This window comes from Plectrocnemia conspersa, unplaced genomic scaffold (assembly GCF_051122295.1).
Source record: "Plectrocnemia conspersa isolate PC_06_02 unplaced genomic scaffold, ASM5112229v1 ptg000003l, whole genome shotgun sequence".
Classification (NCBI taxonomy): domain Eukaryota; kingdom Metazoa; phylum Arthropoda; class Insecta; order Trichoptera; family Polycentropodidae; genus Plectrocnemia; species Plectrocnemia conspersa.
Genome location: NW_028277167.1, coordinates 17,891,470 through 17,918,141, shown reverse-complemented (window position 1 = coordinate 17,918,141; position 26,672 = coordinate 17,891,470). Strand labels below are relative to the sequence as shown.

Sequence of the window (26,672 nt, the reverse complement as noted above, 5' to 3'; positions counted from 1 at the left end):
GGGAGATGGTGACGCAATACGTACTCCTCGTATTGTAAGACATCACTCGTTTATCAAGTCAAAATTGATTAATAAAATTAGTCGTTTGCGTTTGCTAAATAAATTGCTTGTTTCCTTATTTTTTTTATGTACGTTATATATATTTTAATTAAAATGTTTTAACTAAAACACATACAAGCAAAATAAAAATTATTTAAAAAAATACTATAAAAAATTTTAATTGAAATATTATATTCAACACGGAGAACACAAAAGCCTTGCGTGAAACGCGTATTGAATTTGCGCATATCGAATGTCTTCTTGTACCACACACGTTCATTTTTTAGATAAACAACTGTCACTGATGAATATCGACGAAGCCCCATATGTTCTCGAGCGGGGTAAAAAAATACCACACAGTAATAACTTCATTGCGTTTTAACCCCTTAACGAGCAGCTTGATTTGCGCCCTTTGACTCGTAAGTAATCGTGGCGGTTTTTACTTTCTCCGAATATAACACACACTGGTGTCCAGATAGCAAGCAATAGATAAAACGCTCATATAATATAATCCATAAGGCGGGGGTGGATTATCTGTTTTCGGATCTTATAACACACATAAAGATTTATTATTTCAATCATCATTCCCGAACGCCATTTTATATTCGGCGACATCGTTCCGTCGGTTTTTACGACAAACGTACTGAGCGAGTGAAAGACAATACAGACACAGTCTTTCGGAATCTTCCCAATGTAGGAAATGAAAACGTCCACCCTCTCTCTGTCATATATTCTTTTTTATGAAGCATTTTTATAGGTGAGTTATGGCAATAATCAGACCGGGCTATGATACGGACTCAGCACAAGCTTTGTAAGCATTTATGCGTCTCGTACTTTGCCGACAGATGAAATTTTTCCTGTGTTCAAATTCTAAATTACTTAAAAGTACTGCTTTGATATGTCTAATGCTTGATCTTGTGCCCCTTTTGTATTGAATGTTTATAATATATGAGCTCATCGAACGTATGTTATGAATATTATTTTCCAAAGGGTGATTTTTCCCTCTGCCCCGTGGAAAAACTTGGGCGCACTTTTATCAGTCTCACGCCAGTCGCGTCATAAATACCGTCATTTGGGCGAAGAGGAAACGGCAAATCCCTCGGATCGTGTTTTATTGTGCGAAAACTCTGAGATATTCTTCGGCACGGGACGATATCTTGCATCCCATGAGTCTGCTGCAGGAAAATATATATAAAACAACTCGTATATTGTCTGAAATCTGGTAGAAGAATACACGTTCAAGTATACTAGACATAATGCTTTGCTATGTACTTCAATAATTTTTAGATTATGTAAGAAGTATATAAGTATATATATATTTATTACTATACATTTCTAATAACTAATCTTTTTTGCAAATATTCAGCAATACAATTCAAATGAAGAATTGCTTTTGCATGTTTATAAATGTGTTTTTATGCTCTTAAACAATTTGAGTAGCAATTATCAAGATCCTATATATAATAAATATTAATTTATGATACATTTAATTGCTCTGCTTGTGTATGTTAATCTTTGTAAAATTTAACTGCCGACATATCTGCGTCATATATAATATCATATCTAAGCAACGACCCATATTATCACTATCGCACTATTATACACAATAGAACAGAAAGAATGCTAAGATTTTAATCCGAAAAAGTATAACACATAATGGGAATACACCATATCATATTTACGACGCGATAACCATTAAGCGACTATCTCTTCTCGCGATCCATTATAAATCTATCGTGAATTGCTCAAAGCCAATGGGCGCGGCAGCCCCCGTCGACGAATAAAAGCGAGAGATAAAAAATAACTGTCATCTCTGTTATAGATTCTCTCAAAATCGCACACTTTTTGAAGCTCGCCCTCGCTAAGCAAAAAAAAATATGTTGCATTCGCCATTTTTCTGCTTTATTTATCTTTATGCGCGGCTTTTATCTAAATCGGTGACGACTGTCGATTGATTCAATACCCGTTTGACGCCATAAAAGCGCGGTGCGATTCTATATCCACGAGGGGGTTGAATTTTTGGGGTGAAGCCACTTCCGGATCACGGCCTCTTATGGACGAAATTCGTGACATACGCGCTTTTATCGCCGAGCATTATGGAATTGAAAAGCAATAAAAACGCAAACGAAAAACTTTTATAAATTATTTAATGGCACATACTCCAATCGCTTTGCTTATTTCGCACGTAAAATTATAATTTTATATAGCAGTATATGTTATAAACATAATATTATAATATAAATTTTATTCTCGGTCACTTCAGTAAGTAAGTGTATGTATGAAAAAGAAATTCTGAAAAGCGGCGAGTGCGTGACACTCTTCGATTATGAGAGTCACGAAAATCACCACTTTTCGAAATTCTGTCCTCACTAGTAGATTTACTATAGTGACTGAGATAGAAATTTGCAATTTTGATTTGGTTTTATACCATTGTTGTTTAAAAACGAATAATAAAAGGCATTTAATTTTTTTAAGGCTATTGCTACTAGAGTCTCCAATTCGAGTAATCGAGTACTCGATACTCGAGTATTTTTGTCTACTTTTCAAGTACTTGATAATCGAGTATTTTGAAAATTACTCGATTAATACTCGAAATTAAAATTTTTTTAAATATTTCAGAAACAAAAATAACTTTAACTCGGTCCGGTAAAGGTTAACGTCTTGCTTTTATTTGGCGTTTATGCCCGAAGTCCCGAGTTAGAGCGGTTACTATCAGGTATAATTTTTTCATAGTTCCATAGTTGCATAGTTCCGGTCGTCGGCTATGTTAGTGGGTACGACGGAGAAATTTCTTTTGTGTTTTCTGTTCGACAGTCCCGACTTATCTAATTTATGGCAATGAACAATATGAAATATCAACAAAAAATTTTTTTAGGTTTTATAACTATGCAGTTATAGCGTAAAGGGCTGTCAATTGTTTATACTGACCCCTCAGCTTAAAATAGAAATCAAAACAATTGTGTGTTTTAAAGGCATTTAAAGTAGTCAGTTCTTTGCGAACCGTTTAGCTCTAGAGTGAAAGGGATTCACCCAAATACATCTTCGAAGGATATAGATTTAAATTCTTCGTATTAATCAGAAAGAGTAGAATATTGTATATTAAATGTATATAAAAAAAATTAAATAGCCTATTTTTTATTACATTTTTTTTTATTTCATGAATTTTAGAGAATAGTTTATATATCCTCTCATAAATGTATCTCAAAAACCTTTTCTAAACTTTTTTGATTATTTGCTTATTTGAAGACTCTAAATTATAGATCCCTTCTAAATAATAAAGAAATAAAATGTTAATATTAAGCAATCATCAAACGGCTTCTTAATAAAATGTGCTATTCAATATTTTACTATTATTTACTTCTGTTGTATTAAAGTAATCCACACAGCTGTATGCCTGATTATAAATTTACCAGTCACGGAGCTAGACAAAAACAATTAAGGCCATCGTTCTATGGTTTTGTGAAATGTGCCAATTAAGCTTTATCATTATTTTTTTCTAATACTTACTAATTAATGACAGCAGGAATCTTCTTTGCTCTTTCTATTAAGTTAACCATACTATTTGATGAAAAATTATCACAGTTCATTCTAAATCATTAGTATAAGAAAGTGGCACTTATATAACAATATTTCATTACCAATCCGATTTATTCTCTCCATATTTAAAAAATATATTTTAAGACTTTAAGACATTTATAAACCCTCATCCAGGATTGAAAAATGGCCCATAACGCTTTTTTTATTGTCGTCTGCGTCTTGTTATTACAGCAGAAATGACAAAATGCCTTTGAGACAGCCTGTCGGCATTGTGACTCAAATCGAACTCATTACGTATTAAAAAAAGAGTCACAATGCAGCCTCTCTCGGCGGCGGTCCATTGTTCCCATTATTGCGACATTCGATACCTCACCCCCGGCATTAAATAAAAATCATCATCCGAGAAGAATCGAATTTGCGTCCCCTCGGTCTGAACGGGAGCCCCCCTAGTGCCGGAGCCTCGCTTTCCTTCCATGAAAGAAAACCCAAAGCAGCAGATAAAGAGAGCGGGCATAAAAAATGAAAACGATCTTTCATTCCATTTCGCAAATCCTTTTTGTAAATATTACCCGATGAAAATTTGCTCTCCATCTTATTATAGGCTAGGCAAGAATGTAGCGGGGCAGAAGAATGGAGGAGAAAAACGGTTTTTCTCCGTTCGTTTTCTCCGCGGGATGTATTCGCTCGCCGACAACAAAAAGACAACCGAGCGCCACCTTTCGGCGCACACATACACACAGGGTGTTCTTAAAATTTATCGTCTGCATTTTTGCGCCGACGCATATATTACAGCAACCGACGGCCGCATACAAAATTAAATGCATATTTATGTTCACGTTCTTTCTTTCACTAAACAAAAAAAGTTTTCACTCGTCGCATACAAAATATAGAGAAGCATTGACACTGATTTTTAATAACCCAGTGGATAGTTTTAATAATTATTTAATTTATTGCTATTTAAATCTAGAGATTTGGATCTCTGATTCAACAGTAACTGTATGACAATTGTAAGCCAAATTTTTTCGAATCACAAATCTAAAAATTGTATTTGCTACTCAAATGTTTATAGTATACTATATAAATGTAAGTTTATCATTGGTACAACATCGTACTATTAAATAATCAATAAAACTTATAGTAATGCGATATAATTAACGCTGCGTTGCGTTCTAAAAAAATTAATACAATAAACAACTAACAAGCAGTGAGACAGCAAACTGAAATCAAATTCTATAAATCAGTGACATCTTTTTATTACAGATTACAATCTGAAATAAAAATATGTGATATAATAATAAAAATTCTTTAACTTAGTTCTGGCAGCAAGTAAATGTTTTTAAGCCTCATATCCTAATTCAATTTATTCCAAATATCAAAAGTTAGTTTTATTTTTAGAAAAATATGCATAGCTTATCAAATCAAATATTATTTTTTCTATACATATATGACATTCCTTATGAGCTGAAATACTAAAGCTCATTAATAAATATTTTTTAATATTAAATATGTACGTCCTAGCTCGATTTTAATTTTTCATCACAATATTTTTTCTTTGGATAAGAAAAATCTAGGAAAACCTAATCAAAAGTAATTTTCACCTATTTTTTTCTCATATTGGTCAATGACTATATATAATATATACCACATATGTATTAATTGTATGTATCATTTGCTATATAATTTATATATCAAATGCTGTATATTGCATTTCTAGAACTACTTAATCTTATATAAATAGTTGAGGAAATTCATATATATAACTAATGCAATTTTGATGAACAAAATGGCACGTTATTTAATACTATAGAATAAATTATATGCATGTTTATGTTCGTGTTTATTGCACACAGTAGTGTAATTTTTCAGGACTATAATTTGACATTTAAAAATTATACAAGCATTATAATTATAAATAAACATCATCATTGCCATTACTCTCATGATAATTTTATTACACAAAATATGTATGATATTAAGTAAACGTAACAACACATCCTGTGCATCTAGTGTAATATTTACACAAGTACGAGAAAAGACTTTGTGTGCCCCGAAGAATTTTTTCTATTGTACACCCCCGGGGTGAGCAGCCAGCTCCGTGAAATAACGTTTTCTTTCGAAACAGGGGGCGAGAGCGAAATGAAAAATGAATTGTAACAAAGTCGACTCTTTCCACTGTGAAATGTTTACTAAACTCAATTTGCATATACAAGTTTGATAAAACATCTCACTCAAACTTGCGGAAAAACGGAACTCAAAATACATACTCATACTAACTCGGTACATGCATACATACATACGGAAAAAAGGAGCTTTAATACGGGCGAAAGCACACACAAATGTATTCTTTTCACGTACATATAAATATGTAACACGTAAACGAGCATTACATCGTTTAATAGAAAATAATAATGTTTCATGTTTCGACTTACATTTTTAATATTTTAATTTTACCCTCATGCTGCCATTATGTTGCGTTATGCGGTATTTTCACTATAGTCTATAAATTTTGATAATATTATTTAAACACTATAATTGTAAATAATCAGTTGCTTGATCCAATTCATATTCATGATTGAGTTATGTTATGGCTCTCGATTTCAAAAAGAGCCTAATATCAACCAATGGCTATTTTTAATGCGCCATCATTGATTTTAATATGGCATAATTTTGTCTGTGGTTTATATAAAAAACTACTAGAAAATAAATTAGTTTAACAAATAATGAACTATACATTGTATTAAAAGTCAATTTAATTTTAAAATTAAAAACTAAATATTATACGTGTTATATTGAACAACACAAGAGATCAGTGCTATAAGTCGACGACTAATTACAAAAAATTGCGATGCTAATCTTCATAGTGTCTGGAAGATCTGACTTTGTGATAATATTATAATCGATCATCACAGATTATTTTTTTATAGATGTTCCTAATCTCATAAAAGAATATCGTAATAAGTAATTTAAATTCATCCATAGTATAATATTTTTTAAAGAAATTTCATTGCCATAGAAAGCAACATTGTAAGATGTTTAAAAATAACTTAGTTTATAAAATTTTGCCTGTGAAAATAACAGGAAATTAATAGTGAGTTTGCCTGTAAATTTAGCAATTATTAATAAATTAGCCAACACACACTCGAGGTATTTTAAATGTATAATAAATAAATAATAATAATATTTTAAATAGTTAAAAAATTTAATACAAATTCTTATTAATTAAATTTGATTTATAACAATGCTCATTTAATTCACCTTGACCGCGAAAGGGTTAAAAATGATCGATTGTGCTGCCACCCATCGGCGGCAGGTGATAACAAGCGGCGGCCATCACTCTCCCTTTTCAGCAGTGGCGGCGCAAGAACAAACACGGAAAGGTGCAGTGGTTCTTTAACATCAGATAAGCCCGCGGCACCTGTCCGCGTGCCGCAGATTGGCGGCATGCGACCGCCCTCAACCCTCTCCCTAGCATTTTTTTAATGAAAATTAATAATAATAACGCGACGTCCATTTTGACGAAGATGGCCGACAAAGGCGCATAATTTGCGGTGACGAGAGACGCCATCTTTAATTATTTTTTCAACGTTTTAATCGGTCGCTGACATTTGCACAGCACTACCAGCGCTAAAAAACGCTTGTTACAATTAACTCTCATTAAACGAATTATCATAATTAAATGTTGTATAAATACACGCCAACCTGTTGTGTGTGTTACATAATATAATCATAATTAATTATGGGTTGTTTGATACTTAAATATTTTTATACGGCGTGTTAAAAGCTTTTCCAGTTTAAAATTTAACCCTTTCGTGGTCGATGGTATCTATACTTTTTCACTTGGAATATAGATCAGATGACTATCTACATACATTTTTTTTCTTAAAATATTTGTTATCATAATATTTACACAAATTTATCTTTATGTATCGATATGCTACATTTCATTATTATTATTATTAGGTTTCTAGACTAATCATTTTAATTTACGATTTTAGTTTAAGAGTTCATAACTTAAAATAAATCTGAGTACCATTAGAGATTGCATATACAAAATTCGCGAATTCCGGAATTCGTTCTCATAAATATAATTTCGAATTCCGAAAATTTTATAGTAAATTCCGAATTATAAATATATAATTTTTCTTATTAAAAAAGTTCGTTCAATTGTAAATATATTCCGTTTTTTAAAAAAATTTAATGATATTCTTGAAATATACGCGAAGCAAAAATTTGGAAAAGAATTGAAACTTATTATAGACATCAGAACTAGGTGAAATAGCTTAGTCCAAATGTTTGAAAGATTTAACCAGCTAAAAACTGTATTAGAAAAGCATTGATTGACTTCGCGTCTGATATTGTTATTCAAGATGCTGAAATTTTGTCGATTAAAAACATTATATCTTCACTTCTCCTAGTGAAGCTTACTGTTGATGTCCTTTGTCGAAAAAATGCCAATTCTCTCAGCTAATGCGGTATTATCTTTTATGCTTGAGAATTTGGGACCTGATGAGCTTTCATTAAAGTTGAAGCACAACTTAGAAGATCAAATAAGCAAAAGACGATCAAATGTGTCTGGAACTCTGCAATATTTACATAACGGTGGAAAAAGTGAGATTCAAAAAATGCGACAGCTAAAGTTTTTAAAAGCTTTGAAATAATACTATTAATAATAAATTTTATTCGATACAAATAAACATTAATAATCGATACAAATATGAAAGCTTCGCATAATTGATGCAAATGTTGAAGAATAAAATTCAGTCGAATTTGTCGTCCAACATACCGTCAAGGCCAACACGACAAGCACCACCATAGCTTAATGGTACAAATGAAATCCAAAATTAAATTCTTCGAAGAGAATAGCGTTCTAGGAATAATTTTAGATTTTGATTTTGATTCTACCAACAAGCGTTCTTAATTGCAGGAAACTTTTTATACAAAAGTTCGATCGAGACTAGAGGACGTGGCTTTAAGTGATCTCTACTTCTTGAAATCATGTTTTAGACAACAAAACAACAGTTTAATTTATTCATATATTATTATAAAATGGAATACCAAAATTTTTATTTTCTGTACTAATTAAAATTTTATACAATCATAATTTTCTGTTATTTTTTTATTTTTAGTATGACCAAAAAATATTTTTAATTTTTCGGAATTCCGACCGAATTCCAAATTTTTTATTTCGTCAAAATTTGCAACCCCTAGGTACTGTTGACAAGCGTACAGTGCGACAGTAGTTCCAAAAAAAATCGTGCTAAGGATGAGAATCTGAAATGTATATGTAAAAGATCATGAACGTCTTTATTTAGTTCATAACAACCAACTAAAGGATTTAGTTAAATCAAAATCACACTTGAACAAAAGTTCAACTCAAGTTATATATTACAAATAGGTGCCGCACGAACTTAATAAATCAAAAAAAATCGACACTGCGAAGTTCTCCGTTTTCTCTTTATCTTTATATCTTACTTTGAATCATAAGGTGTAAGAGCAAAAACATACGAAGCATCTGTCTGTAGATCCACGTTTCTAAGGCTTCTAGACTCTTAATCGCCCAAGCTTCTTGTTAGTATAGAAAAACAGATCAACCCTACTATTTTTTTTAAAAAACAAGCTAAAGTCTAACTCAGAAAGAACCTTTTTTATTTATCTGAATGTTCCCATAGTTTTTATTTTAAGTGTGTGGTCATTGTCTTTGTTTGTAGTTACTATTCATTCGATTGATCATACACACATCTGTGATCACTATTCGATGTCATCTATTCATATTGTAAAATAATCATCAGTTTCATTATTATTATCATTATTTTGCAAGAAATGAGATATCTATATCTGTACCTTTTTATAGAATTATTATTCAAAGACACCTAAAAATTTACTCATTTACTACTGAAAAAATATCTCATTCTACTTGACCTATTACTTCTTTAATAGTGAAGTTTACTTTTTGATTGTTTTTAATTAAATATGAAAATATTTGCTTAAACAATTTATAATGATTTCCGGTACTTAAACTTAGCCATGACTCGTTTAATATAATTACATTTCTTTAACCTTGCTTCAAGACACGGTATGTACGTTATCGAAGCAATAACGATATTCGCTACAGTGTATATAATGGTTCGGAACAAATCATAAATACGGCAATAATAGCCCTTTCAACAATAGAGGAACATCCTCGCGGAAAACCCGACTACAATCGGCGAAAGAAAATTAGCGCAAAGGCGGCGCGTGAAAATACATTATATTATTATATACATACATGCCTACTATATTATTTCATCCCCCAAAACCCCCTAGCCACTGCACGTTAAGACGAAACGGCAAGACGAGAGAAACCTCTAATAGTTTCAATGCGAAGTAATCTCGGCCCGGGCTCATATTGGACCCCCGTCGATGTGAAACTTTAGGGGTCCTGTCTGGCGGCCGCAAGGGGGTGCCAGAATATCTATAACGGCCTCATATCTTTGTGTGATGTATGGATATATTAAACCGAGCCCGTGGGCCACACTGTGTATGCCGCTATTATTATATTCGGATTATTTGCCTTGTTTATTATTATCGCCAATATAAATTTCGCAATCGGCGTAAAATGGACCATATAAACGATTGCTATAATAAAAAATAATTATATCAATAAATAAAGCTATTCTGAGCCCTTTTCATTGGTCTATCTAACAAAGGCATATAATAATTGTATTCTGAATCATCGACATATATTATTAATACATTAGTGCTAAGACTTTAAAACTGCATGTTTTTATGAATAGCTTGAATCATATGCTTACGTAAAATTATTAAATTGTATTGTGTTTATGATATATTAATACTATGGGTTCATAATCTTTAATTGTATATATTTTTAATAAATATAGTCTTAACTATTCTTCTTAAGAGCAAAGAGATTCGCGCCGCGCCTATCCACCCCGTCAGATTAAAAAAGTTCAAAGCAGTGGTTCAGAAAGCGCCATCTCCTCATCTCCTATTGTTTCTTAGAGTCAATATTTGCGCCGGGCGGCCAGATATGAACCGCCGACAAACGAACCGACGCGTTATTAGATTTTTGCTGCTGTACCACATACACATTTTAGCTTTCGCGGCTTTTATTTGCGCCATACATCCCCCAGTGTGGTATGAAATTCCTTTAACATCTTTGAACCCGCACACATGTGCATTGTTCGACTCCTTTGATGGATTATATAGAATTCTAATAATACGGAAAAATCTATAAAATCAAAGGCAGCGTACTACCATTTTGATAAATACCTCTCAATTGCTTATATGTGATATTTTATTGTTTCAGTTATATATCAGAAGCGGTTAAAGAAGGAGAGACGAGCCAGGCAAAGGGCACAGGAGCAGCTTGAGAATGAGATGAAGAGGAGAAACAAAATCGAGGAGGCTCTGAAGGCATCCGGAGCGCCCGCAGAGGTCTTACGCATAGTCACCGGTGAGATTCTAGGTACGTGTACTAAGTAAGACTAAAGTGTCACTCTTGTGACCATGCTTAATTAAAATAGGGATCACGCAACACCGACACACAACATAGGCCAAGGTCTTCCAGGAATTCTAATATACATATTACATAGAAGATGTGCTGTTCGCATAAAGCCATGCGGCTTGCTTCATTAATATTATGACATATTCACATACTATAACAGTGCCTAAAATTAAATAAATGACATTTTTTGCTTGCATATATGCTTTCAAAGTTAAGGATTTCTTAAAATGTATCTAAAATTTCAATTGTATATACAAAATCAAAGCGTATAATATATATGAACATATATTACATTGAAAATTATCTAAAAATAGCTTTACAATTTTATATGTGAGCTTGCCAAAATATGTAGATAAACTGATTAAAACAGATGTATAATATACATTTTGACTCACAAATCCTAACAAGAAATTTAATTTTAATCCAGTAAAATGCAAATGAATAATACTGCGGAATTCCAAGTATTTTTTATTATTTCGATTAAGAAAAATTTGAGTCCTAACATTAAGTTTCATTGTAATCTACAACTGTATTCTAATGCACACACTTTCTTACTAAAATATAATTACTAATAATTTAGGAGGTAATTTATTTATCTCGATTTAAAAATATTTAACTCACATGTTAAAAATATTTAGATTGTGAAATCAGAGATATTTGATACAATAAATTATATAATTCTAACGTTAAATTTAATTCTTATCCACATTCTGTTTTACTATATTTTTACCGCAAATAACCTTTTAACCTTTTTTGTAGCACAAAAGAAAAACTAAAATAGTTATAAAACCCAACTTTGATCTTCATTATTTTAATTAATCATAGACAGATTCTAAATATAGAATTTTTATCCCTCCATCGGTAGTTTTTCACAGAATACATATTTCTACTAATTCAGAGCTTTTTATAGTTCGCTTTAGCTGTACTATTACATATACAACAATCAAATTTAAATCAGAAAATCAAAATACACCAAAAAAGTTAAAATTAAAATTTAATAATTATACGTATATAAATAGATTATATCCAAATTTTCGGCAACATTAAATATAACAATTACTAATTTACCAGACCGTACAAAATTAAATATTTGATAAAGAAACGATAATCACTCAATTAGGTATTTACGTATAAAACATGTTTGACCTTTTTGATTTATTCATATAATTTTTTTTTCATACTACATATAAATTATACATCATTTAAAATTTTATTTAAAAATGAAAATCCACCGTTTTACAAGATTGGCTAAATAGGAAGACGTACTAAGTATTCGATTCACTATTCTTTCAATACACAAAGAAGCAATTATGTAGCTGTATATTATATCTTCTTAAGCATCCCACTTTTGCGTTAAATCTTAAATATCATAAACTCATTTTTTTTTGTGAGTCAGCATAAATTCGCATGTATTGCCGAGGCATGCGTGTGTGGTATTACCTGTTCGAGACGTTTCCATAAGTTGTGCAGTAAATGCCAATCATTACGTTTTAAAGGGCCTTGGGGCGGCGCGCGCGAGCCTCCGCCAACTTTGATGGACGTCCGCCTCGACTCGAATGTCGACATTGAAATAACTACTCATGTGTATGTATACATGCTAATAGATTTATAAAGCCAGCAACGAGCGCCCCCGTTGTCGGGAGCCCGCGCCACTCTGCCGCGCAACCTTTGCAATGCCCGAGACGCCCTTTGTGCAATGCACTTTTCTTCACAGTATTTCGCTATTTACAAAGCGTCTCAATCCGATCTGAATCATAAGTGGCCATGTATAGCCGTGTATGCTTTATCTAATTATTTTTAATAATATGTTATCGAGGTATTTCATAAACTATACATAGATTCTAATTTAGTGAAAAAAAAAATCATCTAAAAAAATATATACTCTTCAATTCTCAAATTTTTAAAGACTTTTTCCATAAAATTAATTTAGCTAATTCTTATTGCAGATACCATCAGCAATTCGGAGTCGGCCAATCAGCGCGATAATGGTAACAGCAGTGGCAACGAAGGTCAACAGAATACTAACTCACAAGGAGCTTCCAATAACGTGAATTCCAGTGGAAATGGCAACAGCGGCAATCGCACCGGAAGTCCTCCGTGCGCCCCCCGCGAGGGCGCTCCGCCCCCTGCGGCGCCGCCCCTAGCTGATAAGCAATGGAACTATCCGGCAGCCACTATTGATCTGATGACCACTGGTGCAGCATTCTGGCAGAACTATTCTGGTAAGATTTATTTATAAAGCATATGTTGATCATAAGATTAGATATTAAAAAAGTGCTTAAGTCCAAGTAAACATTGTAAATATTATCTGAAATAAATATTTTAAAATTCAACGAAATTATTTTATGGTTCATTTTTAAGTTCAACATTATTATAATTGGTAGATAATATTTATTATAATACAAATTATTTATTATTTACATATGTTAAAATATTTCTGTTACTACGAAATAAATTGAATATTTCAAATATCTCATATATCATACAAAAATAGGGGTAGCGTATGATGTAGGGCGATTCAGACATATTTTTTTTTATTTTACATCAAAATATGGAATGATTGTAAATATGTACACATAAAAAATGCCTTTATGGATCAATGGCCAGACGTACAGTAAGGGCACAGATATTTCATAGCTCGCTAAGTCGAAATTGATTCGAGCTTATAATTGATCCACGGCTAGACGTTCGCCGGGGGATGATTGAAAAATACGGACCAACCCCCCCAGTATTTGCCAGACGATGGTAGAAAACAAGAAATTCATAAAATTCCGGATTTAATCCGAGATAATTGAGCATCGGACGGTGAAAAGCGATTTTTTCGGCAATGGGGCAAGAATCGCCCGAGGGCCGAATGAAGAAAACAAGGGACGTATTGGGGTCATTGCTCAAACGCTTGGAGATAAGACACAAGATATAATGCATATGCCAAAGTGACCACATAAGATGAATGGAGAGAGCTATTACAGATATATCTGAAATAAGTGATTTATTGGAGTAAAAATTGATGTCAGAAATAGGGTGGTCAATTTATGAAACTATTTATTACCAAGATATATTATTAATCTGCCTTATTTATTTGTAAAAATAATTGTGTTTTCAGTTTTTTTTTTGTAAAACAACGTTCTATAAAACAATTTTTATACTGGATTTACTTTAGTTATGATTACTTATTATACAGTTTTTTTAATTAAAGTATTTATTAAACATCTCTAACAATTACTTTTCCCATAATATTTTTTCCTAACATTTTCTGTACTATCTACAAAATTATAAAATTGTGAATTTTTTTTTTTCTATAGCATTTGTGGTTGGTAAGATATCAGCATTAAAAAAATATTTGTTTATGTTCTTCATAGCTATTCACTTTAGTGTTTGAGTAATATGCTAGTTTTTTTTACTAAATAACCATAAAATTATATCATTACTGAAACTAAATAGTATAAGAGAAAAAACACGATTTATTGTAGTATTTCACGTTAAAAAAATAATAAAATTTCATAAATATGTTACTACAATATTAAACAAAAATATTTTTTAAATACTCTGAATAATGCTGTAAAATATAATTTAGTTGTTGCTATACGTTTTTTGTAGTTTTTCCGTTTTATTACAATATTATTTATTGACTTACTTAAATATCAATTTTCTTTAAATATAAATTATTATTTTTAAGTTTGTTCAATTTTAAAGTTTTTGTTGTGCAAAAATAAAGAGATATTGACAATATTAATATAAATATTTTTATACAGAAATAAAATCCTTGTATTGTTTTTTTAAATTAAAAAATATTAAATATTACTCTTACGACTCGGATCTTTTTTTAAATAAATACTTAAGTATATATGATTGAAATCATTGCATATTATATAATCAGAATTATTATTTGCTTAGTTTTTCTCTTAAAAATCTAACATAGTTTTTCTCTTAAAAATCTAACTTAGTTTTTTTCTTAAAAATCTAACATAAAATTTAAAATTATTGTTAAATTTATTACGTAAAAAGTAATATATTTATGTTTAAACTGGCAATTAAATTGTTAATGTTTTTCAGTTTCTTTATTTTTTATTAATATATATCAAATATCAATTTTGTAAACACCGAAATGATTATAAGCTAGTAAAATTATTATTATTGTTATTGAATTTATTGTATATATATATTATAAAATTAATCAATCACCTCATATTAAGTTGACCTAGATTATTTTTATTAAAAATAAATAAAGTCATGCAAATCAACATACATTTATGCTACGTTGTAATAATAGTCTAAAATGTATACAATATATCACTGATTTTTAGTCTCAAGTCACACTGCGTACCTAGTAGTTGTTGATTGTGTTGACATGGTTATAACTAGGGATTCTGTGTCGAGACAACCCGGGAATTTATTCCCGAGAATTCAAAGATTTTTTGCTGTCTCGAGTCCCGGGAATTTAAAAATGAATAACCCGGGACTCGAGACTTTCCGAAGTGCAATTTTACAAAAATATGTAAAGAGCGAATTTGATGTCGAGCTTAATTTATGTCTCGATATGAAGACAAGGTGGAATTCCTTATTACCCATGATCTCGAGATTTTGAAAGTTACGAAATTGCATTAGAAAATCATTAATTGATCTTGGCATCGGCCAAATTTGGAATGAATCGAACATTCACGTATTGGAAAATATTTGTGAAGTACTCACTCCTATAAAACTGGCAGTTGAAGCTCTAAATCGTCGAGATGCCACTTTATTAACTTCCGAAATTATTGTTAATTTCCTTTTAAAAAAAATATTTGAAATCAACACAACTCTGTCGCACGAACCACCAAAATATTTCAACGACTAGAAATAAAAAATTCAACTTTAAAAAGGAGTTTCAGATATTAGATTCATCTATCAAGCGAACTCCGAATCTAGAGCTTTTATTCAAATCATTGCTTACAATTAAGCCAACATTACAGAAAGGGAGAGAGTTTTTTCTACACCTGGAATATTTGCCACAAAAACCAGGAACAGGCTATGTGATTCATCATTAAACGCCTTGGTGTTTTTAAAAACATATTTTTCCTTACAAAAGTAAAGGTTTTAACTAAATTGATATAAATATTTCGATTAAAAAAATTGTAATAAATTAAATTTAAATAAATATCGAATAAAGTGTTTTTAAATTGTTTCAATAATTTTTCACCTATCGTACCTATAACACAAATAATTAATAATAATAAATTAATTCAAGTTAATAATAATAAGTTAATTAAAGTTAATAATATTAAGTTAATTTTTCAACATAATTTTTTTTCATGATTATACGAAAAATAATCAAAGTCTCGAGTCCCGGGAATTCCCGGGACTTTAAAAATTTGGGTCTCGAGTCCCGGGAATCGAAAAAACCCGAGACTTCAGAATACTTAGTTATAACGTATATATGCACAATAAAAAAAAATAAAGTACACTGATAATTAATAATAAATAAAGAATCACTTTTTCTTTTAAATTATATTGCTTATTTTATTATTATGTATCAATTTATTTAAAATTAAAATATTTATATTTATAAAAAAATATTATAAATATAAAATCTCTGAATTTTATACTTTTAATAACAAACAAATTATTATACTAGTGTTTCCTTGTAAGTTTTTAATTTACTCACGTGTGCACATATTTTGAAAAAATCCCTTCAAGGATTCACATTAAAAACATGAAATTTTAACGACGCACTTAATAAAATAAATATGCAGAAGTTACTTTTATATTAAACCTTCTCCAAATTTAATACGCTAAATATGATAATATCATGAAAATTAGTTACGAACATTTAAAGCACGCGGTAGCGAAATCATTAAAAAAGTTTTTTTCCTCCCGCACAAAATAAAAAAGGCGCACCATAAAAATGAAACGGTGTCCGCTACCGTCAATAAAAACAACTTTTTATACACATTCAACACAATCGTAACAGATGCGGTTAATTGTTAATTTTTTTCATTCTTTGACGATCAGGACGATTACTTGGAATACGATCGCAAGTCAGGACAGGAGATGGCCCCGGGGCCCACACCCTAACAAATCACTAATAATAGCCCGACACTTTAGGCCGCAGCCGGAGTGCACAGGGCCGGCTCGATTGTTGCGGCCCATTCACGCGCCCTAAACGCCCGCCATTGTGCCGCTTACCTGTCCCATTCACACCTTTTCCATTTCCATTTATCGGTGTGCTACTGTGCCGCGCCGTCAAATTGATTTTTCGTCCTTTAAGCGCACCGCCAATAGTGATTTGCTATTTCAAACAAATGTGCCACCGTCATCGACCATTCCGATCGAATCGGTTTAATAACGATTAAGAACCAATAATATGGGGAAAAAACGTATACAAACACAATGAAATGAAACTATATGTATCATATAATAGGCACTTGTGTATAATAGAGCATGAACACACTTGCGGTATGCGGTTTTTTTAATCTACGGTGGTTCTAAATGCATATTGAATAATAATAATATGTACAGCTAACATGCTTCAACAAAAAACAACAGACAGATTTATAGTTAGCACGTAGGGGCTAACTATAAATAATAAATGCTATGCTAAAATATATTTAAACCAACAAATCTTTTGCATTTATACTAGCTCAGTAAATTACGAACTCTATGGTTATTAATTATAGGCAAATTATTAAATATCTTCCTAACACCGTCTTTGGATATCTTGATGGTTACTTATGCACACGTCTCTGAATATTCATATAAGGCCCAACCCACGGGGCTTCCCCTCCCCCCAGACCGCGGAGGTCCGCATTGTGACTGATTATCAATTCATTCGGATTAAATTGCCAAGTTCCCGAATCGTGCTGGCATTATGGGGCCCGACTTAATGCGCACATAATAGGAGGCGGTCGCACGACGTTTGAATTATTCCAGACACGGACTAATCTCCGTGTCTGCCATCACCAAAAGTCACAAGGAGCTCTGACCGGTCACAAAAACGAGCTCGACGCTCGGACAGACTGGAAATTGTCGTTGGGCAAGGTCGAACGTCTGATACGATAAAAAAAATACTGGACACTATTTCTTTCCGAACGTGAATCCATTGTGTCGACTTGTAAAAAGGTCGATCTTGCTTATTGGACAATTCGACAGATCTTACAAACAGCCATTTGTTGTTTTATTTTTGTTTTTATTCCGATTGGAATATAAACGAAAAAGGTCTTTATATTTTATATGATGTAAAAGTCCTTACTAGTTTATTGATTACATAGTAGTAAGTAATAAGATATTGTATTTTAATCGCAAATAGAAATTTATATTATTTATTATAAAAATATATTTTATCATAAATAATATCAAAGCACTCTTTCAATCTATATTGCAATGGCGTATTAATAATGTGTAATGTATATTAAATAAACTATAACTTAGACGACTATAATCATGACTTATATCATATATGATACATAATTTTAAAGTAACGCCATTACTACTTTAGAGACTGAAAAACACATTTGAATGTTTGCAGATATTCAGTTAAATATACATAAATTAGCACTTAATCTATAGATTTTTCTTTTTTTTTTCACTTTTTTCCTTCTAACCCTATAACTATCAACGTTTTATTTTATATTAATATTAAAAATATGTTATAAGCCAATAACATTGTTTGTATATAATAGTATGTTTGCAAAATTAATAAACGTATTAAATTAAATGTATTATAAAAAAGTTTCACTGTAAAAAAAATGTGCATCAATGAGTAAGTGAATAATTTGTATTTAAAAATATTTTTAAAACTCATGGTAATATTTTATTAAACATGCTGAAGGTCGTTGATTTTAGTCAAAAAATCCATGTAATTCAACATGATATTTATTTAAAACTAAGTATAAAAACACGCACCATTCACTTCAACAAGTATACTACATTACATTGCACATTTTTTTTTAACTTTTAGATTTTCATAAAAAAAAAATATTTTTAACACGAGAAAAAAAATGAATTGCAAGAATATGATAATCAGTAGTACGTAATTAATTATTCAATATTAGAATATGATTAAAGTAATACGTATTTAATTATTCAAAAGCTGGGGTTTTAAATTGTTATATAATTATATGACCAAAGCTTTTAAAAGTAGTAAAAGTTTAATTTTTAACTCTCAAAATAGCTACTAAAAAAATATTTTATTTTTCTGGAAATTTAAAGCTTATATTTTTACTTTATTTTTTTTTAAGCTTTAAACTTCTGGCGAAATACTTTGTTTTAAATACTATGACTTTAAAAAAAAATTCAAGTTGCAATTATATTTTGCAACCAGTGGCGTAGCTAGGGTATGTGCCACCCAAGGCGATCCTTAAAATTGCCGCCCCATCTCCCATACATTTTTTGCAGGGTCATAAAATCAGCTTTTCTTAAAATAATAAATTGGTTATTATTAAGATCTTGTTATTCGTGGATTTATATATGTTTTAGTGTATTCAGGGTTAAGAACCACACTAGAGGATCCCATCGCGAATATGCCGCCCCCAAGCAAGTGCCGCCCGAGGCAGCCCGCCCCCTCCGCTCCACCATAACTACGCTACTGTTTGCAACTATTGTTTTTAACGTATAATAGGTTTATTTTTTTTCTAAAAATAACTACAACAATTTGCGCATCATCTATCTATCTTATTTCATTAAAGTATAAAGAGTGCCTTATTTAAATAGGTTTTTAAGGGATAAAGGTATTTTTTTTCTTAAATAGCTACAAAAATTGAATATTACATTTTTTATGATAATAAATTATCAACACTTCTAATCCTATATACCAGAATAATTTTTTATCTATTTACCATAAATTTAAATAAAAACGATCATCGTTGAGACAAAAAATAATAGTAATAATGGTTAATATTAGCGATACAAAGCTACACGTCACACTTAGCCGAAAAACATAATAAAACCGACAATAAATAAAACATAAATACGTATTTATGTTATAAATAAATTTAATATGTAGTTCTTATTTTTATATAGTATAATATATTATATTTATATATTAAAATAATATGCAAGTATTTTGTCAAAGAAATACGTTAGAAATCTATGAATTTTCTGATTTTCTCAAAAATGAAAATGTTGATATCCAAAATTTATAAGTTATCTTATGTTTCTAAAATCAAATCCCTAAAAAAATATTATATTTTGGCCAAAAATATTGTTTTTAAATGCAACAATAATAACGATAAATACATATAGAATTGATAAAATTGATCTGTATGTATTAATGTTTAGGAAAATACCCTCATAATTCATAGATTTATATACATAATAGACGCAGCAAAATCTTTTTAAACCTCATGTGTCCAAACATTGAGACAGTATAGCAAACAAACCGATGGGCGCGTCAAGTGCTCCATTATCGTCGGCGTCCAGCATCTTCTTCCTGGAAAAGCTATGTCAAAAAAAAGTTCGATTCGTTCTTTGCCGTAGTAGTGCAGCGTGACGAATAAACGCACAATCTTATTCAATTTGAAGAAGGTCCAATCTACTTTTTATGCTATTGTTGTTCATCGTGGACGGTGGACGAAGACTCCAATAAAATTGAGCGTGAGATTTTTTCGTTCCCCCAATTTGTCTAGGCGAGCCAATAAAACGTTTCTATCCGAATGTTTTACAACTGTTGCCGTCACGAACGGCTAATTAAAATAGTAATTAAAAGAAGTACGTTGTATTATATTTGTATGTATTTTATAATGGTGTTGAATAGTGGTATTAGCAGTAAAATTTTAATGTAGCGTTTTTAATCATTATTAATAGGTTGATTCATTCAAAAACAATTACTAAAAATATTTTTATAATAATACTAGGTGTTTCTAGTTATATTAACATTCTAGGTAAATATTACTAAGCATAGTAACTTTGCTTACATCATTCAAGTATATATAATAATAAAAAATTTGACTTTATAAAGTTAGACAATTTACTTCTAAGGCCATCGATACACATGCATTGGTAATTATGTGTTTATATCTACATATAATACAATTAAGTGTTGTCGATTTTAGCAAAATTATCAATTTGCTCTCTGCGTTTCCGTACCTTAAGCGTTAATCCCTCTCGGTGGGAGAGAGCTGGGAGCACATCTACCCCCCGGAGCCGTTCGAAACGGAATTATGAACAGTCGAGTTGAAATAAGATTTAATATACACACACAGCCCCCAATGTAAATGCAAATAGACAGGACCCGAAAAGAGAGACAGACACCTCGGCGCAGTTAATTTGGGGTTCACGGCAACACGGAGAAATGCCATTATCTCCGGCGAGATTATCTCCGCGGGCAACACAATTAAACCTACAGTTTAACGCTTCGACCCCGACGAAGGCGAAGATACTATCTGACGGTATTTACTCAGAGAAATTGAATCCAAATCTATTTAGAGATGGATTCAATCTTAACGAGATCATACCTCAAGTGATTGACCATAAACTTAAAATATTAACAAATTTCATTTTTATGTCCGACTCAATAATATTTCAAACACTTTAATTAAAGTTTATTTTTGTAACATTTTTTATTCAAATCTAAACTGTTATAATTATTTTGTATATTCTAAGGTCAATCGTTAAATGCGACCCTTACACATGAAAAGTAATTACGGCGCGATAAAAATTGTATCGCGTTAAAAGGCACAAAGAGGATGTGTAAATAATGAAGCTCAAGGGTGGAAAGTGGGTGACAATAATTCGAAACGTCACCAGGACTATGGGGGTGGGTGAATCACAAACGAGATATGAGCTTAAACACTTTAGACTGTACACAAGAAGATTTGATGCACGGATGAGCGCCCCACTTTCATATCGAATTTACGTGCTCGACAGACGAGCGAATGCCATTATACGCGTAGCACATTTTTTTGTGTTTTAAATATTTTTTACTTTGTATATATGTTTACAGTTATGTTTGTTTGAAAGGCATGGGCTTATATGGACTACAAATATTTTTATTTTTGGTATAGGTCAAGTACGCTATAAACATTTGAACTTCCTGTGCTATGGATTTTTTTTTATAATTGAATAAGTATGCTATTTGTTTTGATCTAAATGTTTTCTTGAGATATAACTATGTATCTTTATAAGCAGAAAATAAAAGTTTACAAATCTGTTTTTTAATCAAAAAGAATGAGAATTTGACAAAATCTACACTCTAATAATTAAATTTATTCATAAAAAAGTTGACTTGCAGGATAAACTGAGAATTTAAATTTATACAGTAATAAAATAAAATTATATTCATATTTCATAAAATAATAATTTGTCAGCTAATGTAGTATGCCATTAAAAGCAATTGTATTTTTTTTGTTAGTCGATTTAATCGAAGATTTAAAAACCTTATTTATATGTAAAAATATGTGCTCATTACTTAATATGGCTGATTAAAAGTACTATACATATTATTTTTTATTGAATTGATTATGGCAGATTATGATATCGAACCTAAGTACTTATTAAAGTTTAGTATTTTAGTAAAAACTATACGTGATAAAAAACAGAATGTATGTAAATTAGATGATCGATTTTCTATCACGAAAAATTTTTATCGAGTGTAATCTACACAATTGTTTACTATTCTTCACGCATATTTTTATGCATAACTTATAATAACTTATTACTAAAATCAAAATCAAGATCATAAATAATTCTATTATATAAGCAATTAATCAGACCGGCAATGACTTACGCCTGCCCAGTGTGGAGTAATACGTGTAATACTAACTTTTCTAAACTACAAGTTGTTCAAAATAAAGCTATAAAAATAATTTATAATACACCTTTTTATACTAACCTCAAAAAACTTCATAATAAATATTTAATTCCAACTATTAAAGAACATGTTCACCACCATACGAATAATTATTATAAAAATATACCGCGAGATCATACTAACCCGTTAATCTCAAGAATCGGTGATTACGACAAAAACAAACTCAAATTTAAATATAAACACAAAATGCCAAAGCACATCTTGCTCTGACGCATAAATTTTATCTAATAATTTAACAGCACCAGGTCTACGAGTTTTATATTAAAAATATATATTTATAATTTATAATTATTTTATTTTTTTATTTTATTTTATTTTCTTTTTTTTTTCTTTTTTTTTGTTAAGGGTGTTTATGTACTTTGACCTAAACTTCACGTATTTTATGTTTTTTATTATTATTCTTATTTTTGTAATTCCTCTTAATTTAGCTAATGAATCGTAAATTGTGATAATGGTAATTAACCAGCAACCAATGAAATGTAAATATATATGTTTATAAAAATGTATTATTTAATTATGTAATAAACAAAATTAAAAAAAAAAAAAAAAAGATCATAAATAAACATTTCATAACAATAAATGCATAAAAAGTGTATCTTTTTTATGCATGAAAATTGGATCATTAATATTATATAATATATTTTTCTTTTATTTTTATTAATTATATTTATTATTAATATAAATGTATTTTAATACTTGACACAATATTTTAATATCTTATTTTCACATATTGTAGTAGCACGTAATCATCCATAAGTACGTCGCTGTTCTGTTTCTTCAGAAATTCAATTGACACGTATTCGGTCGTCAGCACATCGTTGTTCTACTCAACTTAATAAGTCAAAAATAGCACAGTTGATCAATAAATGGCAGCCAGTATGTAAATGTTACGTCACCATTGTTAAACGTTTCGGAAAAGTTCTAGTGACAGACAGACAGTCAGATCCATGTAATTTAAGTTTTATATTTTAAGTATATGACACAATAACTCAAACAAGACCTTAAGAATAAAATTCAGTATTTAATTATAGAACATCATGTATTAAAAATATATTTTAAAAGTATATATTACCACATAAGTAGTTGTAACGTGAAAAAATATTATGTTGCTGAAATATGATTTTGCATTTAATGCTACTAAAACACATTAAAGCATAAAATTATTCAAGAATTAAAGCTTGTAGTCTAATTCTATGTGACAATTTAACACTCCAATATTTTTTTAGTTTTTCATTGAATTGTGCAATTGATTTTTTTTCTTAATTTCGGCACTAGGAAATACTAATTATTATCTAATTAATTAAAGGCTCTTTTAGATCAAGACTTATTTTGCTATATTTGTTAAACGATTGATTGATTGAATTGAACAAAAAAACATTACTGACTATTATAGTTAAATCCAGTTAAAATTTAAGGCATTATTGAGAGTATAAAAAAACAGGACATTCTGGAATGTAAGTAGCATCTTCATATCGCTTGACTCTCTGGATTTCGCAAAGTTGCCTGAAGACATTTTATTTTATATTTTTCACCACCTTGACGATCAACGTACTGCATTTCCTCTAACCTTTATAAATTTAATTTATTCTCATCAAAGAGTAACACTCTTTAATAATCCAAAACAGTCGGAATATATATATATTATTTCACGATCTTTGTAGATAGTAAAAGTAGATATTTTGATACCTCTAACTAAATGTGTTGCACCTATTTTCTCATTTTGTTTTTAAATCCTTGAACTTGTTATAATATTCATACTGTAAAATTTATATTTTGTACTCAAACATTGATTTTATCATTGTAATAAATATAATATTTTCACCATAAAAGCTAATGGCAAAAAAACTGGCTAACCACTCAACAACAATATTAATATAAACTTCTTAAAAATAAAAATAAAATTGATGAATATATCTTAATATTTTTTAATTTAAAGAAATATAATATATACATAAAAAAATAAAGAAAAATCAATAAAAATATATAGTAGTTTATTTGTATATATTATAATGTTTAAAACTGTAATGTGTGTATAAGGAACATACCAAAATATCAAACGTTCTGTAATATGATTATACTAAATTTACATTTATATAAGGGCTGTTACATGTTCCCAGCAATGGTTTCGTGTAGCGCCGTGCGATTATACGCAGCTTAGGGGTTGCGAAACAAGTAAAAAAACTTGCCCCTTTCCCTGTTCCAACTCAATCGGAATAAAACGATCCCGGTTTTTCTTTGTGTTTTTTAATGTTTTATTCCCGTTTTATTGCCCTACAGTGGATGCGAAAAAAATATTAAAATATTCGCCCCCTCGGAAAAGCCCAACCCCCGCGTATATGGCGCAATTTAAATTTCAGAAACGAAACTTTCCTGTCCTATTATATAAGTACGCACACTTACCTGCCTTTGTACGTTTCTATTACCTGTCCGCGTATTGGGGTCGTATTTAATTTTGAAGTTGTCGCTCGGAAAAAAGTCGTAAACAACGCGGATGTAGCTAAACTTGCGGCTGTAATAAACCTTGGCACACAACAACTTTTTCAATATACAGCCAAACGTAGGCGTACGACTGCCGGTTTTTTTTAAAAACACATATATATTAAGATATTTTACGGATATTTTAAATTTGGATTTAAGCTAAAGCTATGTCGAAAATAATACATAATTTTAAAAGTTAACAGCAAATTAATTTTATTCAAATTAACCGAGTATTAAAATATGGATATATTATCGTCAATGCTCTAAAACATTTACTCAAATATAACATTATGAATAAGAATATAATGTATATTTAATATATTAAGAGCTATGGCAAAAAATACTGATCAAGTACTAGATTATACAACACATATTCCGATAATATATGTAGCAAATTTAATAGACACTCATTCTTAAATCGCATACACCTAAGAACGCTTTTCCCTTTGGGGTGTTCGCGACCCCGAGGCTGCGCCCTAGACCCCCCCCCCTACATCGCGCCCCCGGCTCCAGCGTCGTTTTGCTTTGCAGAACTTTATTCAATTTCACGCAACGATGGTTGCTTATTACAATTTACAATTTAGTACAAAAGCGAAACAATTTTTTCTGACGCCCAGCATCTCCGCTCCTTTCGTCCTTTGCATGTTTTTTTTCTCGTCGTTTTTTCTCTTTTATCTCCATCATCATCGGCCGCGCATATAATATCTATTATTTTGTAGGCGTGTCAGGACGATGCGAATCGGCAATGGTTAAAAAGCGGCTTTTGATCGAGCATTGGACACGGACCTTGTATCGATAAATTGATTGGATTGCTATTTTAAATTTTGATTGAATCAAGTCTTGATCTATTATTACTATTATGATGAACATTCATAGCTTTCCTATAACTTTTTCTGCGATTAGGACATTCTTAAATTAATATTACAAAAATATTTTATTTTTTAACAATATTATTCATACATAAGCCATTAAAAATATAGAGTATGCTATATTTTACTGCATTGAAATATATCTATAAAATTTAATTATTTTACAGAAACTTTACTAAAATAAAAAAAAACATCATAAATTTATTATTATCATTTTAATCCAGCGTTTTCGCTTATTTAGAAATTAAAATGTTGGATAATATTTTACTGTAATAAAATGTATTTAACATAAAAATATTGTTACGTTTGTATAATTAAATGTAGTAATAACACAAAAATATTATATTTAACTGAAGTTTTATTTAAACCATTATTAAATAAAACAATATCTTACACTGATATTTGAAACTAAGAATAGAACACAGTAGGCCTAATAATCAGAGGTCAAATTGAAAAAAGTGTT

General features: G+C 30.4%; 1 protein-coding gene across 9 annotated transcripts in view; it reads left to right on the top strand.

Moving 5' to 3' along the window:
- dac (dachshund family transcription factor) overlaps positions 1-26,672 on the top strand; it is a 241,433-nt gene that overhangs the window by 211,905 nt on the left and 2,856 nt on the right. For all 9 annotated transcript variants that reach the window (XM_088183119.1, XM_088183118.1, XM_088183121.1 and 6 more), the window contains 2 exons: positions 10,883-11,041; positions 13,027-13,302. In XM_088183119.1, the coding sequence (XP_088039245.1) occupies positions 10,883-11,041; positions 13,027-13,302 (435 nt within the window). The remainder of the gene's footprint in view (positions 1-10,882; positions 11,042-13,026; positions 13,303-26,672) is intronic.